At 37.7% G+C, this 23,611-nt stretch overlaps 1 protein-coding gene across 2 annotated transcripts in view; it reads right to left on the bottom strand.

Annotated features, from left to right (window-relative positions):
• Positions 1 to 11,431: 11,431 nt before the first annotated feature.
• The window catches only part of SKIL (SKI like proto-oncogene), a 28,982-nt gene continuing 16,802 nt past the window's right edge, over positions 11,432 to 23,611 (bottom strand). For both annotated transcript variants that reach the window (XM_004484873.3, XM_058295265.2), the window contains exons 4-7: positions 22,707 to 22,939; positions 18,056 to 18,300; positions 17,554 to 17,778; positions 11,432 to 16,053 (exon numbers count right to left, since the gene is read on the bottom strand). In XM_004484873.3, coding sequence (XP_004484930.2) covers positions 15,895 to 16,053; positions 17,554 to 17,778; positions 18,056 to 18,300; positions 22,707 to 22,939 — 862 coding nt within the window. In that variant the 3' untranslated portion in view covers positions 11,432 to 15,894. The remainder of the gene's footprint in view (positions 16,054 to 17,553; positions 17,779 to 18,055; positions 18,301 to 22,706; positions 22,940 to 23,611) is intronic.

Below are 23,611 nucleotides of genomic sequence, written 5' to 3'. Positions count from 1 at the left end.
AGACCACATGCTAGGTCATAGAACAAGCCTCAACAAATTAAGAATGATTGAAATTATACAATGCACTTTCTCTGACAACAGAATGAAACTAGAAATCAATGAAGGACAGAACTGGAAGAGGCACAAATACATGGAAGTTAAACAACACACTCTTAAACAATCAGTGGGTCAAGGATGAAATGCTAGAGAAATCAGTAACTACTTCAAACTGAATGAAAATGAGAAAACAACATATCAAAATGTATGGGATGTAGTTAAATCAGTGCCGAGAGGGAAATTTATAGCTCTAAATGCCTACATTAAATAAGAAGAAAGAGCTAAAATCAAAGACCTAACTGCACACCTGAAGGAACTAAAATAAGAACAACAAACTAATTCCAAGGCAAGCAGAAGGAAGGAAACAACAAAGATTAGGGCAAAATTAAATGAAATTGAGGATAAAAAACATTAGAATTAACAAAACCAAAATCTGGTTCTTTGAGAAGATTAATAAAATCGCAAATCCATAGCTAGATTAACAAAGAAAAAAGGGAGAGAGAGAAGATGCAAATAAATAAAATCATAATTGAGAATGGGGATATCACCAGTGACCCCACAGAAATAAAGAGTATCACAAGAGGTTACGTTTAAAGATTGTTGGGGGAAGCGGACTTGGCCCAGTGGTTAGGGCGTCCATCTACCACATGGAGGTCCACGGTTCAAACCCTGGGCCTCCTTGACCTAGGTGGAGCTGGCCCACCTGCAGTGCTGATGTGCTCAAGGAGTGCCGTGCCACACAGGGTGCCCCCTGCGTAGGGGAGCCCCACACGCAAGGAGTGCACCCCGTAAGGAGAGACGCCCAGCATGAAAGAAAATGCAGCCTGCCCAGGAATGGCACCGCACACACGGAGAGCTGACACAGAAAGATGACACAACAAAAAAGAAACACAGATTCCCATGCTGCTGACAACAACAGAAGCAGACAAAAAGAAGAACACCCAGCAAATGGACACAGAGAATAGACAACTGGGTGGGGCGGGGTGGGGGGAGAAATAAATAAAATAAAAAATCTTTTTAAAAAATTGTTGGGAAGTAGATGTGGCTCAAGCAATTGAGCTCCCACCTACCACATGGGAGAGGTCCCTGGTTCAGTTCCTTAACTGAGGATGTAAAGGACATGTACACAGAAAGCTACACAACACTGTTAATGGAAATCAAAGACCTAAATAAATGGAAGACTATTTCATGTTCATGGATTGGCAGACTAAACATCATTAAGAGGTCTGTCCTACCCACTAAACATCATTAAGAGGTCTGTCCTACCCAAAGTGATTTACAGATTTAAAGCAATCCCAATAAATTACAACAGCATGGTTTATTGAACTGTAAAAGCTAATTATGAAACTTATTTGGAAGGGTAAGGGGCCCTGAATAGCCAAAAACATATTGAAAAAAAAATGAAAGTGGAGGAATCCTGCTACCTGACTTTAAAGAATACTACAAAGCAACGGTGGTAAAAATTTGCATGGTATTGGCACAAGGACAGACATACTGACCAATGGAACCAAACTGAAAGTTCTGATATAGATCATTGCATATTTGGTCAACTGATAGTTGACAAGGCCACCAAGCCCACTCAACTGGGACAGAATGGCCTTGTCAACAAATGGTGCTTGGAGAACTGGATATCCATGTCCAAAAGAATCAGAGAGGAACAGCATCTCACACCTTATATAAAAATTAACTCAAGATGGAGAAAAGACCTAAATATAGGAGCCAAAACCATAAAGCTCCCAGAAGATAATGTAGGGAAGCATCTATAAGATCTTGTCATAGGAAATGACATAGGAATGTCATAGGAAATGGTTTCATAAGCTTTATACCCAAAACAATAAAGGAAAAAATAGATAAATGGGATCTCCTCAAAATTAAAAACTTTTGAGCTTCAAAGGAGTTTGTCAAGTAAGTGAAAAGACAGCCAACTCCATGGGAGATAACACTTATCTGATAAGGGTCTAATATCCAGCATATAAAAAGAAATCCTACATCTCAAAAATAAAAAGACAAACAACCCATTTTAAAAATGGGCAAATGAGATCCCATTTGGAACTCCCCCAGGGTCAAGAGGAAGCCCCAGATAACTTCAAATAGGCCTCCCCATTGGTCCTAGAAAACTCCAAACAAAAGGCCTCCTAATTGTTCTCCTGAGAACTACAAGGTAGGGATCAAAGGCAACCAATCAGAATAACAAACAGCTGGAGCCCATCCCCAACATTAGGAAAGAGGAGGAGGAAAGGTCTTTAAAAATGCCCTACTGTGGGGTCCCATGCACACAACTCACCCGGTAGCATGACTGCACCCATGTCTGGGGTTGTATACTATCTCTTTTGTTTCTTAATGAACTCTTTACTCTCTCACCTACCCTATAAAAAAAGGGAGGGGGAGCCAAGAGATTTGAATAAACCCTTTTCCAAAGAGGAAATACAAATGACTAAAAAGAACATGAGGGAATAGATGTGGCTCAAGCAATTGAGCACCTGCTTCCCACATGGGAGATCCCAAGTTCAGTTCCCAATGCCTCCTAAAAAAAAAAAAAGTGAGGGAAAAAAAAAACCGACTCAGGGGAGCTGACATGGCTAAGTGTTTGAGCTATCCACATATAAGGTCCCCAGCTCCTGTAACACACACACACAAAAAAAAAAAGCACATGAAATGATGCTCAACATCACTAGCTATTAGAGAAATGCAGATCAAAAGCACAATGAGATATCATCTTACACCTATTAGACTGGAAACTATCAAAAAAAAACAGAGGGAAGTGGACTTGGCCCAATGGATAGGGCGTCCACCTACCACATGGGAGGTCCACAGTTCAAACCCTGGGCCTCCTTGACCCGTGTGGAGCTGGCCCACCCACAGTGCTGATGCACACAAGGAGTGCCGTGCCATACAGGGTGCCCCCCCCCCCCCCCCCCCCGCACAGGGGAGCCCCACGTGCAAGTAATGCGCCCCGTAAGCTCAGCTGCACAGTGTGAAAGAAAGTGCAGCCTGCCCAGGAATGGTGCCGCACACACGGAGAGGTGACACAATAAGACAACACAACAAAAAGAAACACAGATTCCCGGTGCCCTGCTAAGGATAGAAGCGGTCACAGAAGAACACACAGTGAATGGACACAGAAAGCAGACAACTGGCGGGGGGAGAGAAATAAATAAAAATAAATCTTAAAAAAAAAAACAAAAAACAGAGAGGGAAACAGCTGTGGCTCAGTCAGTTGGGCTCCCGTCCACCATATGGGAGGCCCTGGTTTCGTGTCCCGGGGCCTCCTTGTGAAAGCAGGCTTGCCCACACACTGAGGAGAGCCACCAGCCAGCAAGCACTGCAGAGTGCCGCCCCACCAGCCAGCACCGCAGAGAGTCGACTCAGCAAGGTGACGCAACAAAAAGGGAGACAAGTAAAAACACAGAAGAGCGCACGGTTAATGAACACAGAGAGCAGACAACAAGCAAGCCCCAAGGCAGGGGAGGACGGGAATAAATTTAAAAATTAAAAAAAATTTTTTAAATGTTAAAAAACCACAGAGAGCTACAAGTGTTGGAGAGGATGTGGAGGAAAGGTGGATCCTCAACCACTGCTAGTGGGAATGCAGAATGGTGCAGCCTTTGTGGAGGACAATTTGGTGGTTCCTCAGGAATCTAACTATAGAATTGTCATATGATCCAGCAATTCCACCCAGAAGAATTGAAAGCAGGGGCATGAACAGATATATGCACACCTATGTTCATAACAGCATGCCAAAAGTTGGAAGCAACCCAGTGTCAATCAACAGATGAACAAAATGTGGTAAATACCTACAATGGAATGTTACTCAGCTGTAGGAAGGAATGAAGTGTTGACACATGCAACATGGATGAATCTTATGTTGAGTGAAGTAAGCCAGTCACTAAAGGACAAATATTGCATGACCTCCCTACTATGACCTAAGTATCCTGAGCAGACTCATAGACATAGTATCTGGAAGAGAGATTATCAGGAGACAGAGAAGGATTAGAGTGTGGTGAGACAATGCTCAATATGGGCAGAAGCTATTAGGTGGAAGGGGTGGTTTGGCAGTGGATGGGGGTGCAGGAATGTGAGTTTGATTGATGATGCTGGGATGTGCAGGTGAGCAGGGTTGGGAGTTGGATTGAACTACAAATATGATAGGGGAGGGTCACAGGTGCAGGGCAATCGGTGGTGAGATGTGGGATATGTGGGAAAGAGAGCACCTGGGGCATGCATCTATGGAATATGAACGCGTTCACCTTGCCATAGCGTGTTATCTCAGTGGATGGAGATCCACACAATAAACAAGAAAATATTAAAATCCATCCTGGGGAGTTCTGTGACATTATCAAATAGAGGGGCAAGAATCTCTTGAGTATATATGCAGTGCCTAATAAAAGAAAACAGACCAGGTGGCGGAGTAAGGAATTCCTACAGTCAGCTCCTGCTACAGGGCAGTTAGTAAACACCCAGAGCTCTCTGGAGCTTGGTGAAGCACCTGTTTGGGGGATCCAGGAGACCAGAAGAGCATCCTGCAATGTCCTTGGGGGAGTGGAAGGAGGGCAAGATTAGTATATTCATAGATAAACAGAAACTGAGAGAATTTCTTATCAAGAGACCAGATTTTTCGGAAATACTAAGGGGTGTACTAGAGCCTGAAGAGAAAAGACAGGAGAGAGGGGCCTGGAAGAAAGTCTGGAAATGAAGATTATATCAATAAAAGTAAATAAAAGTGTCAAAAGAGTGGTGAAAATAAAATAGGGACAGATAAACTCAAGCAGTCAGGAATAAACTTAACCAATGATGGAAAGCACTTGTATTCAGAAAACTGCAATCCAATGTTAAAAGAAATTTTAAAAATCCTAAATAACTGGATGAACATTCCATGCTCATGGATCAGAAGACTAAATATCATTAAGATGTCATTTCTACTCAAACTGATATACAGATTCAATGCAACCCTGATAAAAATTCCACCAGCATTTTTTAAAATTAAAAACACAATTAACAAATTTATTTGGAAGGGTAAGCTTCCTGAATAGCCAGAAACATCATAAAAGGAAAAATGAACCCTCATCTCTGGACTTAAAATCATACTACCAAGCTATAGTGGTAAAAAAAAAACAACAGCATGGTACTGGCATAAAGACAGATACATAGACCCATGGAACCAAACTGATGGCTCAGAAACAGACCCTCAGGTGTATGGTCAAGTGATTTTTGACTAGCCTGTCAAACCCACGCAGCTCGGGCAGATCAGTCCATTCAGCAAAATGGTGCTGAAAGAACTGGATATCCATAGCCAAAATAAGGCAAGAGGATCTCTATCTCACACCTTATCCAAAAATTAACCCAAAAATGGATCAAAAACCTAAAAATAAAAGAACCATAAAACTTCTAGAAGAAATTGTAGGAAAATATCGTCAAGACCTGGTGGTAGGTGGTGGATTCTTAACGGAGATAAGAGAAAGACTGAGTTGGACTACTGATGTTTAATGTATGTAGAAGTTTTAGGGAAGCGGCCTTGGCTCAATGGATAGGGCATTCACCTACCACTTGGGAGGTCCAAGGTTAAAACCCAGGACCTCCTTGACCCATGTGGAGCTGGCCCACGTGCAGTGCTGATGCATGCAAGGAGTGCTGTGCCACGCAGGGGTGTCCCCCATGCAGGGGAGCCCCACACGCAAGGAGTGCAACCAGTAAGGAGAGCTGCCCAGCGTGAAAGAAAGTTCAGCCTGCCCAGGAGTGGCGCCGCACACACGGAGAGCTGACACAGCAAGATGACGCAACAAAAAGAGACACAGATTCCCGTGCCACTGACAAGAATACAAGTGGACACAGAAGAACACACAGCAAATGGACACAGAGAACAGACAACTGGGCGGGGGGCGGGGGAGGGAGAGAAATAAATACAAAATAAATAAATCTTTTTAAAAAAAGTAATGTATGTAGAAATTTTAATTTGCTTTACTGGGAAAGTGTGGAAATGTACAGAATGGATGGTAAAAATAATAATAGCTAGTTTATGAATAGGGATGTGGCTGAAAATGGTAGTCTAAGGATGCAAATGCCAATCGACAGAAAGCTAGAGAATAATATAGGAACTGAATAGCACAGTAAATCAAGAGGTGGATGAGAATTGTGGTTGATGATACAGATGCAAGAGTGTCCTTTATTAGCTAGAGCAAATGTGTATCACTACTGCAGAGTGTTGGGAACGCATGAGAAAAATACAACTGGAATGACCTATGGACTGTGGTTAGCAGTAATAAAATAATATTCTTGCATCTATGCCAAAGATGTACTGTGTTGATAATGGGGCAGTATGGAAAATGTGAGCCAAATGTATACTATAGACATCGTAACAATCAAACGATATTATCTTATCTATAACAAATGTTCCACCACAGTGTGGTGTATTGATAGAGGGGTGTTGCTTGGGAATTCTGCACATGTGCATGATTGTTCTATAAGTTTACAACTTCTGTCATAAAAAATATATTTAAAAAATAATAATAAGGTGTGTTGGGGGAAAAAACACACCAAATGTAAGATACAGACTATAATTAGTAGTAAGATTTTGACAATATTCTTTTGTAATTTGTAACAAACATCTCATAACAATGCAAGGGGTTGGTGGAAGGTTGATTTATGGGACCCCTGTATATTACGCATGTTTGCTTTGTAAGTTCACAACTTTTACTATACACTTAATTATGTATGTTCATATATAAATCACATAAAGATAATTATATTAGGGAGGGTTGGGGGAAAACATTTTGGTTAGCAGTAATATTTTGACAATGCTCTTTAATCATTAGTTTAAAAGGTTTAACAACAATGTAAGATGTTGGAAGAAGGGTGAGTTATGAGTCCTGTATGATGTTATATGTTTGTTTTTAAAGTTCACAACTATTGTTATACACTTACTGTTTATGTATGTTTGTGTGTGAGTGATATATCTCAATATACTAATTTTTTTAAAAAAGACCAGTATATCAAGAATTCAATATTAATGCATGTAACTATCAACCTTATTCTTCAATAATTGAAACTTAGGGGTTAGCATAAGTTCCAAGGGAGGGGGAGGGAAGAATAGCTGGAACGTAGGGAATTTATAGGGCATTAGAAATGTTCTGCATTAACTTTGCAATGATGGATACTGGTCTTTAAACATTTTTTCAAACCCTATAAAAGTGTATGGTACATAAACCATAATGTAAACCATGGGCCATGGTTAGTAGCAATGCTTCAATATTTGTGCATCGTTACTGTTACAAATGGACCACATTAATGAAAGATGTTATTAATGGGGGGAAGTGTGAGAGGGGGAGGGTGTGGGGTTTATAGGAATCCCCTATATTTTCAATGTAACTTTTATGTAATCTAAAATTTCTTTATAAAAAAAAAAAAATGAACCAAGAAAAGCCCAGGACCAAAAGGTTTCACTAGAGAAGCAGACTTGGCCCAGTGGTCAGGGCGTCCAACTACCACATGGGAGGTCTGCAGTTCAAATCCCAGGCCTCCTTGACCCATGTAGGTGGTCCATGCACAGTGCTGATACGTGCAAGGAGTGCCGTGCCATGCAGTCATGTCCCCACGTAGGGGAGCCCCACGCGAAAGGAACGCACCCCGTAAGGAGAACCGCCCAGCGTGAAAGAAATTGCAGCCTGCCCAAGAATGGCACTTTACACATGGAGAGCTGACACAAGATGACGCAACAAAAAGAAACAGATTCCCAGTGCCACTGATAAGGATAGAAGCAGTCACAGAAGAACACACAGCGAATGGACACAGAGAGCAGACAACTTGGGGGGGAGGGGGAAAGGGGAGAGAAAAATTAAAAAAAAAAAAAGAACAGTGATGAGTTTAAAAAAAGAAAGGTTTCACCAGTGAATTCTACCAACCATTCTGAAAAGAACTAATTCCAATCCTGCCCAAACTTTTCCAAAAAATTGAAGAGGTGTGTGACAGTTTGACGTTGTTTATGAATTCGAAAAATAGATATTGGATTATGTTTGTATGGTCTGTTCCTCTGGGCATGATTAAATTATGATTAGGGCTTTGATTGGCCCACATCAGGAGGACATTGAGTCCCCACCCCTTTGATGGGCAGCGTACTCAGAGAAACCTCAATGCAGAGAAGGGAGGTTGGAATTTTGAGCTGGAGTCCGGGAAGTAAACATGTGAGGGACGTGCAAGGAGTGCACCCATAAGGAGAGCCGCCCAGCGCGAAGGAGGGAGCAGCCTGCCCAGGAATGGCGCCGCCCACACTTACCGTGCCACTGACGACAATAGAAGCGGACAAAGAAACAAGAAACAAGACGCAGCAAAAAGACACAGAAAACAGACAACCGGGGGAGGGGAGGGGAATTAAATAAATAAAAATAAATCTTTAAAAAAAAAAAAAAAAACATGTGAGGGAGAGCAGAGCAGCTGAACCCAGGGAGAAACGAGCACTGGGAAAAGAGGAACCCAGGAAGCCTGAACCCTTGCAGACGTCAGCAGCCATCTTGCTCCAACATGTGGCAACAGACTTTGGTGAGGGAAGTAACTTACACTGTACTGCCTGGTAACTGTAAGCTTCTACCCCAAATACCCTTTATAAAAACCAACCAATTTCTGATATTTTGCATATCAGTATCCCTTTGGCTAATACAAGAAGGGAACACTACCTAATTATTCTATCCTGCCAACATCACCCTAATACCAAAGCCACATAAAAATGCTACATGAAAACTACAGACCAATCTCTCTAATGAACTTCAGTGCTGAAGTCCTCAACAAAATACTTGCTAACTGAATCCAACAACACATCAATCAAATTATACGCCATGATCAAGAGTTTTATCCCAGATATGCAAGGACAGTTGAAAATAAGGAAAACAATTAGTGTAATATATCACATTAACAGAGCAAAAGAAAAAAATCAAGAATGTTATCAACACAGAAAAGGCATTTGACAAAATACAGAATCATTTTTTGATTAAAAAAAAAAAACACTTTAAAAGATAGGATTAGAAGAAACTTCCTCAACATGGTAAAGGACATATATGAAAACCCCACAGCTAACATCATACGCAATGGTCAAAGGGTAAAGGCTTTCCCTCTAAGATTTGAAAACAAGACAAGGAGGTCCACTGTCACAACTCTTATTTAACATTAGAAGTACTTGCTCAAGCACTTAGGCAAGAAAAAGAAATAAAAGAAATCGAACTTGGAAAGGAAGAAATAAAGCTTTCACTATTTGCAGATGACATGATCCTTTTCGTGGAAAGTCCTGAAAAATCTACAACAAAGTTTCTAGAGCTGAGAAGTTCAGTAAAGTGACAGGATATATGATCAACACATAAAAACCAGTGTTTTTTTTTTTAAAGATTTGTCCACCTACCCATTGTTTGCACTTGCTGCACCTGTTGTCTTTTTTGTTTCTTTAGGAGGCACCAGAAACTGAACCCAGGAACTCTGATGTGGGAGGGAGGTGCCTAATCACTTGAGCCACCTGTTTCCTGCTTTGTTGTGTCTCTCATTATGTTCTTCCTCCTGTATCTTTTGTTGTATCATCTTGTTGTCAGCTTGTTGTACCTGCCCATCACTGTCTTCTTAGGAGGCACTGGAATCGAACCACGGACCTCCCATATGGTAGGCAGCTCAGTCAACTGAAACACATCCGCTTCCCTCAGTAGCATTTCTGTACACTAATAATGAAACAGGGGAAGTGGACTTGGCCCAGTGGTTAGGGTGTCCGTCTACCACATGGGAGGTCCGCGGTTCAAGTCCCAGGCCTCCTTGACCCGTGTGGAGCTGGTCCACATACAGTGTTGATGCGCACAGGAGTGCCCTGCCACAAAGGGGTGTCCCCTCATAGGGGAGCGCCACACGCAAGGAGTGTGCCCCATAAGAACTGCCCAGCGCGAAAGAAAGTGCAACCTGCCCAGGAATGGTGCCACACACACGGAGAGCTGACACAACAAAAAGAAACACAGATTCCCATGCCGCTGACAACAACAGAAGCGGACAAAGAAGACGCAGCAAATAGACACAGAGAACAGACAACCGGGGGTGGAGGCAGGGGGAGAGAAATAAATCTTTAATTTAAAAAAAGTGTGGTGCTGGCATAGAAAGATATACAGCAATGTAATAGAATTACATCCATATATCTCTGGCCACTTGATATTTGACAAGGGTGCCAAGACCATTCAATGAGTAAAGACTTGTTGGTTCCACAAATAGTGGTCAAACAACTGGAAATCCACATGCAAAAGAATGACTGTGGACCCCTACCTATCACCATTTACAAAAATTAATTCAAAATGGAAAATAGACCTAAATATAAGAGCTAAATACTATAAAACTCATACAAGAAAACACAGTAGTAGGCAATGGATTTTCATATAGACATCAAAAGCATGTAACAAAAGGAAAAAAAAGCATATCAAAATTTTAAAATTTTATGTATCAAAGGACATTATCAATAAAGTAAAAACCTACAGTATGGAAGAAAATATTTAGAAACTGTATCTCTGATAAGGACTTAATATCCAGCATATATAAATTCTTTCAACTCAACAATAAAAAGACAAATGGCCCAATTTTAAAAGGGGTCAAAAGATTTGAATAGATATTACTATTTCTCCAAAGTAGATAATCAAACAGTATGTGCATGAAAAGATGCACAACATCATTAGTCATTAAACAAATGCAAATTAAAACTACAATGAGGAGTAGATGTGGTTCAAGCGGTTGAGTGCCCACCTCCTACATGGGAGACCCCAGGTTCGGTTCCTGATGCATCCTAAGGGAAAAAAACAACCAACAAGCAGATGAATGCAAACAACAAGCAAACCGACAAAGGAGCCATCTGGGGTGGGGAGGAACTAAAATGAGAAACCACTGCACACCCACTAGGCTGGTTACTGTTTTTAAAAAACTGAAAATAACTAGTGTTGGTCAGGATGCAGAAAAAGTTACTCTGGTAAATTGTTGCTGGCAGTGTAAAACACAGCCACTGGGGAAACGGTCAGTGATCCTGCAGATTAAACAATTACCATATGACCAGGCAATTTCACTCCTAGGTATATGCGCAAAAGAAAGGGACTTGGACAGGTATTTGTACATCAATGTTCATCGCAGCAGAAGTAACTCAAGTGTACATCAACTGATGAATGGATAAACAAAATGTGGTATATCCATATAACGGAATTATTATTCAGCCTTAAAAAGAATGAAGTTTTGATGCATTCTAAAACATGGATGTATCCTGAAGACATCATGATGAGTTTAATAAGCCTGACACAAAATGACAAATATTGTATGATTTCTCTTACATTAAATACTTTAAAGGTACAAAAGTAGAAAACGTCAATCTTAAGAAACAAGAAAATTAAAGTCACACAAGATACTGAAATGACTTGATTGGCATTACAAGTTTTTATTTGGAACTTAATCCACAATCTATACAAGTTATTACAAGGCATGAAAATGGAGAACAGCACAAAATACAATTGAGGTATAAGCTAAGAGCACAGTATGTCATGTTTCAATAAATATAATTCAAAATTTGTAAACTAAGTGACCAGATAGATGAGTCTTACCTTTTAGTAAAACTATATAAAATATTTATTTTGTGTGAGGTAGAGGACAGTTTTGCGTCATGTAATTCAACCAACCACAGCAATTTCCACCATAAAACTGTACATCATTGGCAAAACTTTAAACTGAATTATATTCAATGTAGTCAACAATTTGTTTCAACAGTTGCAGAACAGTATTTAATTACTGCCTTCAAGATTAGAAATTCAGAAGTAACTTAAAAGATAACTGTTGGCTGAAAATGATCAGGATAAACAAAAACTTCTAAGTGGGTGGTTAAAAGCAGTTATATTTTACTTCTCACATACTATAAATTCTCAAAGCTGTCCTAGATTTAGCAATTCTTTTAGTAGGACCTTTTTACTAGAACTACTTTAAGTATGCTGTGCTTTCATTATTTAAGTGAGGTATCTATATTGAAGAAAAAAACTTTATAAATTTCTTTTACATTTAAACTTATACTATTTTGTTTTCTGGACTTAAGTTTTAAAATTTCAATCTATATTTGATCACTTTCTAATTCAAAAATAGTAGCACTACACACATTTAATTCTATTAATAAAGAAACAGGCTCCAAATTGTATTATGTTGTTTAGAAGATATTTAATGGAAAGATTTTACCTAAAAATAAGACAGCCCCTTGAAACAAGATGCAATATAAAATATTCATGACTTCTTCCAATGCTTAAGTATCCTACACTAGAAAAAAATTTTCAACTGTTTATTCAATTCCACAATGTATCATATAGCAGTAATATGATCTTTATTGCTGACAGCTTCAATAAAAACTATTAACAAGTAGTTCTAAGCACAGAAATAGATGAACAGTATGAGCACAAATTTCTATTAATTGTAATGTCCTGTCATGTGGATTAAATGCATAAAGAGCAATTTTTTTTTAAAATGAGGATTCTTCCCTAAGTAAACAAAACGTCAAGTCTTACCACAGAGAAGAAAATTTTAGAAGCTGGTTGAAAACCTTCAGCACCGGCTTTGCAATTAATTCTAGCATTTTTCATATTACTTTTAGTTTGCTCATCATTTCACTTCCTTCCAAACTGAAGCCACAACTGTGCAAATAAACTGGTTTTTCTGTCATGACTTCTAAAATATATGGATAACCTGCAAATATAATTTTTCTCACTTTATTTCACCTACTTTAGTAGTAACTGCTTTATAGTTCAATATGTACAAATGATTTTATATCTAGACTGTTAATATATTAAATGTTATAAAATTAGTTCAAGAAGCATAAAACATCATTTCATGTACACAGAAATCCAAGCAAAAAGTATGCTTTACAAAACTGAAGAACGAGCCAAACTTAATTTGTTGGTTAAATCCTTTTATAGTGTTACAAAAACTGCACTTGTGAAATTAGGGTGGTTTAGCGCTTCCTCAATGTTAACATGAGGTTTTACATTTATAGATTTGGTACATTTTTGTCATAACTTCTATGGAATACAGAAATTAATACCACCCAAATTAAATATCATCTATCACCCAAAAAACTAAAATGCTATCTCTTCTTCCTTCTAAAGATGCTCTAGCAGAACTTTTTATAGGCTGTTCCCTTAATGCAGCTTTTTAAAGTAAACATTTTTATATTTTTCCTCAAGAAGAGTAACATTATGAAGTTGGAGGAAAATATGTTTGCGTAATGTATTTGGCACATACAAACTAATGCCAAAACAAACTTTAAGCTCGCAACCAAGACACAAAATGAGCATGCAAAGAATAAATTTATATGGTAAGATACTTTAGGAGAGGCCACTTTAATGTATTGCAAGATTTCTATATTGTTTTCAAACTATGTGGTAGTTTAACTTAAAATTACTTTTAACTAGAACAGGTATATTTACAATTGACTAAACACTACTTTCAAGGAAACTAGACAGAAACTCATGGCACTTCAATGTATTTTCTGTAAAATGAAGACTATACAATGTCATGTGGCAAGTTTTCGATATGTGAAGGACTAGAATATTTAATTCTAAATTAAGAGTTTATCATAATTTAATGGTGTTTGAGCACCACTTATAAAATTTTTAAATAACATATGTCAAGGATTAATTTATTTTAGGACTTCTTAAACTTTATTAAGAACATAAGCAGAAAGGTTTGGAATAGAAATAAATGTAACTAAACGGGCCTGAGTTTGTCTTCCAAAAGAGCAGAGCTGTGACACTTAACTGACAACTGAAATAAAACTGTGTCATAAATGTCTTTATAATTTGCCTTTGTCCAAACCTAAATAAAAGGTATTGGGAGAGTATATAACTTTGACATTTGTTCCTATACGTCATTTTAACATTTGTTCCCCAACTCAGGAGATTCCAAGCATCAACAAATTACAGGGTTGATATAGTAAGATTTAAATGGAAAACAGAAAACACACACTTAGGTACTACGCTATTTAGTAAAGAAACCACACTTTGGAAAGTACAAAAATTCTTTTTGGGTATGTGAGTACCATTAGGCAAAATATGAAACTACCTGGTTAAATAATAACCTAGTGATTTTGAAGTTCCACACCATTAGTATATTCACTTTCTATCCTGGTATAGTATATAATCTTAACTCTAGCTAATTTATTTTAAAAATAAAATTAGCTCTCTTAAGTAGCTTCAAACAGTACCTTATGAAAGAACATGGAAACATAAAATTCACTGGGTAATGTCAGTGAAAGCTTCAGAAAATTTCTTTTTAAAAAATGCACATTAAGATTTTAACCTATCTTTCTTTTAAACTAAAATGGAATATGCTATTAGAGAATGACAGAGGGAGCGGATGTAGCTCAGTAGTTGAGTGCCTGCCTCCCACATTCAAGGTCCAGGCTCCAATACCTAGTACCTCCTAAAAAAAAATAGAATGACAAAGAATGACAGACTTCTCTGTGCAAAAAAAGAAAAGTGCAGGTGTTGCCCCTCCCCAAATCATGGAATTCTGTTGTCTCCTAAAAATTATCTAAAAACCGCCAAGTAGCAGTTAATTAAGCTTTCCTATTTTAACCTATCATACACTTATCAGTTGACTATAAATTGCCGATTTTAATATTAAGTAGTAATTGAAAATGGTCCATCCGTGCAAATTTTGGTAAGACATTTAAACAATTCCAAAGTAAATCCAAGGTGTTTAATATTTTACAGTTTAAAGAAAAATAAATTCACTAAGGAAAACGAATCCATTATAAAAATTTCAAGACAACCCATAACTACATATAAAAACTGTGCAGGAGAACTAAGAATCTATAGAAACTCATGTACATCGTCATCAGCTTTTCTCAAGAACATTAATGTTTTCACATCACTATTAACAACATAACAAAAGTTCAGGAATTATTACTTTATTCCCTCTTCTGAAGTTGCTACATAAAAACATTTTCTAAACATAACATTTAAACCGAAAAAACAAATTATAACTGCCCTTGTTTTTAGCAGCAGTGCATAAAGCATGTATCCCCTTCCCCATTGTGCCCACAAGGTACGCTGCAACCTCATCAGTGAAATTCCTTTTCCCAAAAGACACTAAAAAGAACTGGTGAAAATTTGTTCCAAATCTGAATCTGAATAAAAGCAACATTTTGTGTGTAATGATGAATATTCATTATCAACTTATGAAAAAAATAGAGATTCAACTTTACATATTTGAAATATGAAGCCACCGTTTTATCTAAAACTGAATCTGAAATATGGATAACAAAAATGACCACAGCTATTCTTTCCATCTCAAAATGCGGTTTTAAAAACCCATATTCAGGGGAGTGAATGTAGCTCAAGCAGGCGAGCACGTGCTTTCCACATGGGAGGTCCCAGGTTTGGTTCCCAGTGCCTCCTAAAAACAAAAAAACAAACAAGCAAACAAACAAAAAAAAAAACAACTCAGGGAAGTCAGTGTGGCTCACTGGTTGAGCACTGGCTTCCCACATATGAGGTCCAGGGTTCAATCCCTGGCCCTGGTACCTAAAAAGGTAATAAAAAAATAAAAATTAAACAAACATACATACAACTGTTAAGTTTGCATTAGAAATATAGGCAGGTTATCAAAGTATTGTTGGGGGGGAGAGAAAAAGTACAAAGAAACAGACATTTTCATTCATTTGGAAAATGTAAAAATTCATGTACTAATATATATATAATCTCTTCACTTTCTCTGATCATCAAATGGGTAGAATGCCTTGTTATCTCCATGCAGATAAGTTGTTCAGAATTCAATTACCAAAACAAGCAAGCAAACAAAAACCCTGTCATAAGTACACAGATGAATCTTTAAAGGTTTCTATTCTTTAGTAGTCTTTGATGATTTCAAAATTTGCAGCTTTAGCTCTTTGATCATCATCTCTAACTTCTGTCTTGCCTCCCGTTCCTGTCTGAGTTCATCTTGGAGTTCTTGCCTATCAGCCTCAGCATGGTCCAACCTCTGTCTCAGCTCTGCCAACTGTGTGATATAAAAAGGCTTTGTCAGTTTTCATTCAGTTTTGTTTTTCCATTTATTCCTCATATAATGACAAAGATTTACTTTCAAATTATTTTACAAATGAGTTATTTCATGAATAATACACTCTCAAATACCTAGTAATTTTAATTTCACATTTGACAAGATATTAAATTGAAGGAAAAGCAGAGTCAAGAGAATGACCACCTAAAGCACTTTCATCTTGTCCTGCACTTACTCATCACAACCTGTTCATGATGAAAGTTTTTTGCTCATCTTCCCTAGGTTGTGAGCTACTATTAATGGAAGGGAATCATTTATTCCATTTTTCTCCAGTGCTTTTGAACATAGTCACATTTGTTTGTAAAGATATGTGAACTGTTGGTCCATGCTACAATATGGATATACCTTGAAGACATCATGTTGAGGGAAAGAAGCCAGACACAAAAGGGCAAATATTGTATGATTTCTCTTACATGGAATACTTAGAAAAAGCAAATTTATAGGGACAGAAAGCAGAAGAGTGGTGGTTAAAAGGGATGATTCGGGGGGGAGGAGGGCACTGGAGAAAAGGAGAGTTATTGCTAAATGAATATGAGTTCTGGTTTAGGATGCTGAAAACAGTGATGAAAGTTACACAATACTGCCAATGTACTTAACGTCAAAGAATTAACCACTTAAAATGGTTAAAATGGTTTCATGTTATGTATAGCTTTTTTTTTTTAAGATTTATTTATTTATTTCTCTCCCCTCCTCCCCCCCACCCCAGTTGTCTGTTCTCTGTGTCTATTTGCTGCATCTTGTTTCTTTGTCCGCTTCTGTTGTTCTCAGCGGCACGGGAATCTGTGTCTCTTTTTGTTGAGTCATCTTGTCATCTTGGTGTGTCAGTTCTCCATGTGGGTGGCACCTTTCTTAGGCAGGCTGCACTTTCTTTCGCACCAGGCGGCTCTCCTTACGGGGCGCACTCCTTGCACATGGGGCTCCCCTACGCGGGGGATACCCCTATGTGGCAGGGCACTCCTTGCGTCCATCAGCACTGCGCATGGGCCAGCTCCACAAGAGTCAAGGAGGCCCAGGGTTTGAACCGCGGACCTCCCATGTGATAGACGGATGCCCTAACCACTGGGCCAAGTCCGTTTCCCCTGGTATGTATATCTTAACCACAATTAAAAATGAACAAATTTTTCAAAGATTATTGATGGTTTTTAATTTGATTTTAAAGCCCATACATTACATTAAAATAATATAAAATTTGATATTTGGAGAGCTAGAGATAAGCTATTTAGGCAACTAAAATATAGAAACCCAATAAGCGCTTAAAAATAATAGTTCAAATATTCATCTTAGATGATATAGCATAAAGTTGTGTTTAACAGAATTATGTATTTTTAAATTCAGTCTATTAAAATGAGATTGACAAAAAGTTATTCCTTTAATAGAGAAGTTGACATTTTCAATTTCCATGTCGAAAGGGCAATATTAGAAAAACTGAGTAATTCTTACCTGTGCTGCATATTCAGCCTCTTTGTCTTTTTCTAAATTTGAGTCACAGGTACATTTTTGCTTCATTACCTGCTCCAATTTTTTTTCTAAGTCTTTTTGCTCAACATAAAATTCTTCCATTCTTTGAGCATGTTCGTTCTGCAAAGATTCAAGCTCTTTCTGTAAATTCTGCTGTTCTTCAGTGAGTTCCTTCATAGCTTTTGAACTACTCAACATTTCCACTTCCTGTAATGTAAAGTCACAGTACAATTTTTACTTTATTTCCATCATGTCAAAAATTTCAGTTCAGGAAAAACAAGGACAGAAATTTATCTAAAATTCAGCCATCATGAGTTCTATACAGAAATAACTATCTTGAAAGCTAAAAAGTACATTAAAATTTATCAGCATAAAGTTTTGAGTAATTTTAAGTACATGTATAGCATCTCTTCTTGACTTTCCTTGCTAAGAATATGCAAAAGTATTGTTTCATAATGGACTCTTATTTAGATTACAATTTTACCATCTGAAGTTGTTGCTTCTTCTGCAAAATTGAATTCAGTTTTTCCTGTTGTTTTATGTAAGTTTTCATTACTTCTTCCATTATTTTTCCCTTATCATCCTCACAAGTAACATCTTTGACAAGAAGTGGAGATGAAGCTGCAGCAACATGGCCAATTCCCATCTTGGTTGTGTCTCTAATTTTAAAGTTGCAAGTAGTAGACTCGGATTTCTTTTTACTTGCAGAATTATTTGAGATTGATGAATCTTTAAAAGCAAAAATCAAGTAACAAAGTATGAATATAATTATGTTTTAAAAAAATAAATCACTAGAAAAATCCAGAAATGAAATTATATTGTGAAAATAATCCCATTTACAATAGTATCAAAAAGAATACTGAGGGAAGCGGATATGGCTCAAGCAGTTGGGCGCCCACCTACCACATGGAGATCCTGGGTTTGGTCTCCAAAGCCTGCTAAAGAAGATGAACAAAACAGTGAGCCGATGTAATAGGCTGGCACAGCAAGCTTACACAATGGAAAGATATAAGAAGGAAACATAATGAGAGACAGAACAAGCAGGGAGTAGAGAGAGGTAGCTCAAGTGACTGGGCACTTTCCTCCTACATAGGAGGTCCCAGGTTCGGTTCCCAGTGCCCCCTAAAAAGAAGACGATTACACAATAAACTGTCACAGAGACCAGACAGGGAGCACAAACAACAAGGGGTGAAAATGAATAAATTAAATAAATCTTTTAAAAATTTAAAAAAAAAAAAAAAAAACCAACACTGAGGGGAGCAGATGTGGCTCAAGTGGTTAAGCGTCAGCTTCCCACAAGAGGTCCTGGGTTCAGTTTCTAGTGCCTCCTAAAAAGAACAACAAAAAACAAGCAAGAAGACAAGAAAACCAACTCAGGGATGCCAAATGTGGCTCATTGGCTGAGCGCCAGCTCCCCACATACAAGGTCCCAAATTCAATCCCCAGCCCCGGTAGCTTGAAAAAAAAAAAAAACGAAAGCATACTGAGGAATAAATTTAACAAAAGAAGTGTAATGTATTTGTATACTGAAAACTAAAACATCATTGAAAAAAATCAAAAGACCTAAAAAAAAGGGAAGCGATCCCAAGTTCATGGATTGAAAACTTAATAAAGTATTAAGATGTTGGGAAGGAGATGTGGCTCAAGCAACTGAGCTCCTGCCTACCACATGGGAGGTCCCAGATTCAGGTCCCAATGCCTCCTAAAGATGAACAAGACAGCAAACTGACATGACGGACAGGCACAGCAAGCTGACCCAAAAAGAGAACTCAACAAGAGACACAAGGAGGAAAACATAATGAGAGATACAATAAAGCAGGGAGAGATGGTTCAAGCAATAGCACCTCCCTCCCACATAGGAGGTACTCAGTTTGGTTCACAGTGCCACCTAAAAAGATCAGCACACAACAAACAGACACACCAAATGCAAAACAATGAGGGGATCAGGAGAAATAAATAAATCTTAAAAAAAAAAAAATGTCATTCCTCCCCAAATTGATTTTATTCACGGTTCCTATCAAAATACCAGGTGTCTTTTTGCAGAAATTGGCATGCTCATTCTAAAATTCATATGGAAATGCAAGGGATCCAGAATAGCCAAGACAACCTTGAAAAAGAACAAAGTTGGAGGACTCAATTCAAACTTACTACAAAGCTACAAAAATCAAGACTATGTGGGTGGTTCTGGCATAAAGGAAGACAATTTTTTTTACAAGGATGCAAGATAATTCAAAGGAAAAAGACTATTTCAACAAATAGTGCTGGGACAACCGTATTCACATGCAAAAGAATGAGGTTGGACAGCCCTACACCTCACACCATAAATTAACTTAAAATAGATCAAAGATCTAAATATAAAAGGTAAAACATTTTTTTCCCCAGAAGTACCAGGGATTGAACCCAGGACCTCATTCATGGGAAGCAGGCACTCAACCCCTGAGTTACATCTACTTCCCAATAAGAGTTAGTTTTTCATGTTTGTTTTTAGGAGGTACTGGGAATCCAACCCAGGACCTCATACATGGGAAGCAGGGGCTCAACTACCTGAGCTATATCCACTCTCATGAGGTAAAACTCTTAAATGTACATCTTTACGATCTTGGATTAGGTGATGGTTTGCTAGATATGACACCTAAAGCAAACAACCAAAGAAACATAGATAAATTGGACTTCATAAAAAACTTTTGTGCTTCTAAGGACACTATCAAAAAAGTGAAAATACAATGCACAGAATGGCAATCATATATCTAATATGGGTCTAATATCCAAAATGTATAAAGAACTCTTACAACCCAACCAAAAAAAAAAGAAAGAAAAATACAATTTTAAAAAAGGGCGGCAGATTTGGCCCAGTGGTTAGGGCCTCCGTCTAACCACATGGGAGGTCTGCGGTTCAAACCCCGGGGCCTCCTTGACTTGTGTGGAGCAGGCGCATGTGCGGTGCTGATAAGCGTAAGGAGTGCCCTGCCACGCAGGGGTGTCCCCCGAGTAGGGGAGCCCCACGCGCAAGGAGTACGCCCCGTAAAGAGAGCTGCCCAGCACAAAAGAAAGTTCAGCCTACCCAGCAATAGTGCCGCACACACAGAGAACTGACACAACAAGATGATGCAACAAAAAGAAACACAGATTCCTATGCTGCTGACAACAGAAGCAGACAAAGAAGACGCAGCAAATAGACACAGAGAACAAACAACCAGGGTGGGGGGGGGGAGGGGAGAGAAATAAATAAACCTTTAAAAAAAAAACGGAACAAAGGATCTGAATAGAAATTTCTACAAAGAAGATATACAAATGACCAATAAAAACATGAAAAGATACTCAACATCATTAGTCACTAGGGAACTGCAAACCAAAACCACAATACCACTTTACAACCACTAGGATAACTATAATCAAAAAGATGGACAACCAAGTGTTGACAAGGATGTGGAGAAACCGGAACCCTTACACACCGCTAGTGAGAATGTAAAATAATAGCACAGTCACTTTGTTAAAAAAACATAATAGTTACAAAAAAAAACAAAAAACAAAAAACAAAAAACAAAAAAACATATGGTGGCTACCAACCATATGACCCAATAATTCCACTCCTAAATAAATACCCAGGTGAAGTGAAAACATATACCCACACTGAAACTTGTACACACATGTTCAAAGCAGCATTATTAATAGTCAAAAAGTGGAAACAACCCGAATGTCCATCAACTGATGAACAAATAAACAAAATGTGGCATATCCATCCAAACAATGGATTATTATTCAACCATAAAAAGGAATAAAGGGAACAGATGTAGTTCAAGTGCTGCAGTGCCTCCTTCCGGATTCAATCCCTGGTACCTCCTAAAATAAAATAAAATAAAACAAAAAAAAACAACTCTCATTGGGGAGCAATGTAGCTCAGTAGTTAAGGGCCTGCTTCCCATATACGAGGTCCTGGGTTCAATCCCCAGTACCTCCTTTAAAAAAAAGGAATGAAGTGCTGAAACATGATATAATATAGACTGAGAAAACATTATGTGAAAGAAGGTAGACACAAAAGGCCACATATTGTATGATTTCTTTTATATGAAATGTAGAGAATAGGAAAATCCATTAAGACAGAAAGTAGATTAGTGCTTGTAAGAGGCTGAGGAGAGGATTTGGAGTGACTGTTAATGGATTATGGGGTTTCTTTTAGAAGTGATGAAAATGTTCTGGAATTAGATAGCTGCAACAGTTGTACAACTTTGTTAATATACTAAAAACCACTGAATTGTAAACTTTAAAAGTGTGAATTTTAAGGCATGTGAATTATATTTCAACAATTTTTTAAAAGTCACTAGAATAAACTAGTTTGGGAAATAAAATACAATGCAAAAACAAGGGTACACTACTAATTACTGTTTGCCATATTTAAAAGAAAACAGAGTTTCAAAAATCTTAAAGTACAAGAAAGCCTCCCCAAATCTCAATTCTATGAAAGCAGTTAAATAACTAGAGGACTCAACTGTTCCAAGGCAGCTTAAGTAACTGTCACACTGCCTAAGATCTAAGCAAAGCTCTGTTGCTACATAGAGGGTAACAGGCGGCATTTAAGTTGACATGTCTTGTTTGGTCCACAGTATTTTAAAAGAAACTGTAACTAGGCAGTTTGTTTTGTTTTTTTTTAGAAATCCAGTTAACATTCTGCATTTATACCATCTGCCTGGCTCCTGGAGCTATGAATTTTCAGCACTTGCTTTATTCCATAGCTAAATTTCCTTAGTCCTATATCTAACTACTCTTACTTATACATTTGTGTTAGCATTATTAAATGGTTCTCAGTTCACAGCAAATTAGAAAGGAAAATAAGGACCTATTAAAAAAATCTGACAGCAAAGAGAAGGCAGGATGGGGGGAAAAAATCAGACAAAAATCACATGCAGTGTGAAGCCATGTAACCTATATATATCTTTCTCACAGCCTCTATAGCTATCACCATTGTAGAAGAGTATAGCAACTAATGTTCAAAGTAACCCCCCCAAAGCAGAAAATATTGCTTTACTTCAATTATCAGAAATTCTCTAAAATAGAAATCTTCTTTAACAATGCTGAATAAATGAGTTTATTAGATATTTTGGTATTTGATTTTAAAAAGACAATTTCTGGATACTCACCTGAACGGCTACATAATTCTCTACTTGTTTTTAAATCCATTTTCTCTTGTTCTTCGAGTGAGACATCTGGATAAGACACCATTTTTTGATGTTTGCCACTACTGTGAGGCTTCTCTGACTGTCTCAGTATGGACCTACTTGCCTCTGTCTTTGTGACCTCTTTACCCTGGGATACAGCAGACGTAAGAGACACATTGGGTGCAACTACTTTATCACACATATATAAGTAGTAGCTGAAAACAAAGAGGTAAAATAAGACATTATATTTAAGTAAAATTCAAAATAAGCAACATATTTCTATGGTTAAATTCAAATATTTTTTAATCAAAACAGACAACAAATAGTATTCTGCTAAGAAAAATGACTGGTTTAATATTGCCCAAGGACGTACTTAAAACACAACAGGTGTGGTAGTAACTATGGAAATTAAAAAAAAAAAACAAGATTGTCACCATGCTTGGGAGGGAATATATATTAAATTTAAAGCAGCAGATACAAATCTAGGACCTAAATATAAGTTTTTAAATCAAGGATGAATTCTTATTGAAAATATGAAAACTTGATTTTTGAAGGGTTGTGGTTATTAGGAAAGCACCTAAGTGTCAAAAAAAATTTCCTTTTAAAATATCAAAGATCCACATGAAACTCTTGAAGAGAGTTGGTTTACCTCTTAAAGTAAGGAAATAAAAGATCTTTATTCTTTTTATCTAGACTATGTGAATTTCATCTACCATGTGATTTTATCAATAAAACATAAAAATATCAGAGCCAGCAAAAAGGCAATGACCTATTTCTAAAAAAGGCATATACAGTCACAAGCACCAGTTAAAGGTTATCTCAAATATTTAATACAGTTTACTATTCACAATCATTTTACATTTTTTTAAATTTTTTCCCTAGTGACT

This window comes from Dasypus novemcinctus, chromosome 4, assembly GCF_030445035.2.
Source record: "Dasypus novemcinctus isolate mDasNov1 chromosome 4, mDasNov1.1.hap2, whole genome shotgun sequence".
NCBI classification, from domain to species: Eukaryota; Metazoa; Chordata; class Mammalia; order Cingulata; family Dasypodidae; genus Dasypus; species Dasypus novemcinctus.
This window is presented reverse-complemented; position numbering and strand designations above follow the sequence as displayed.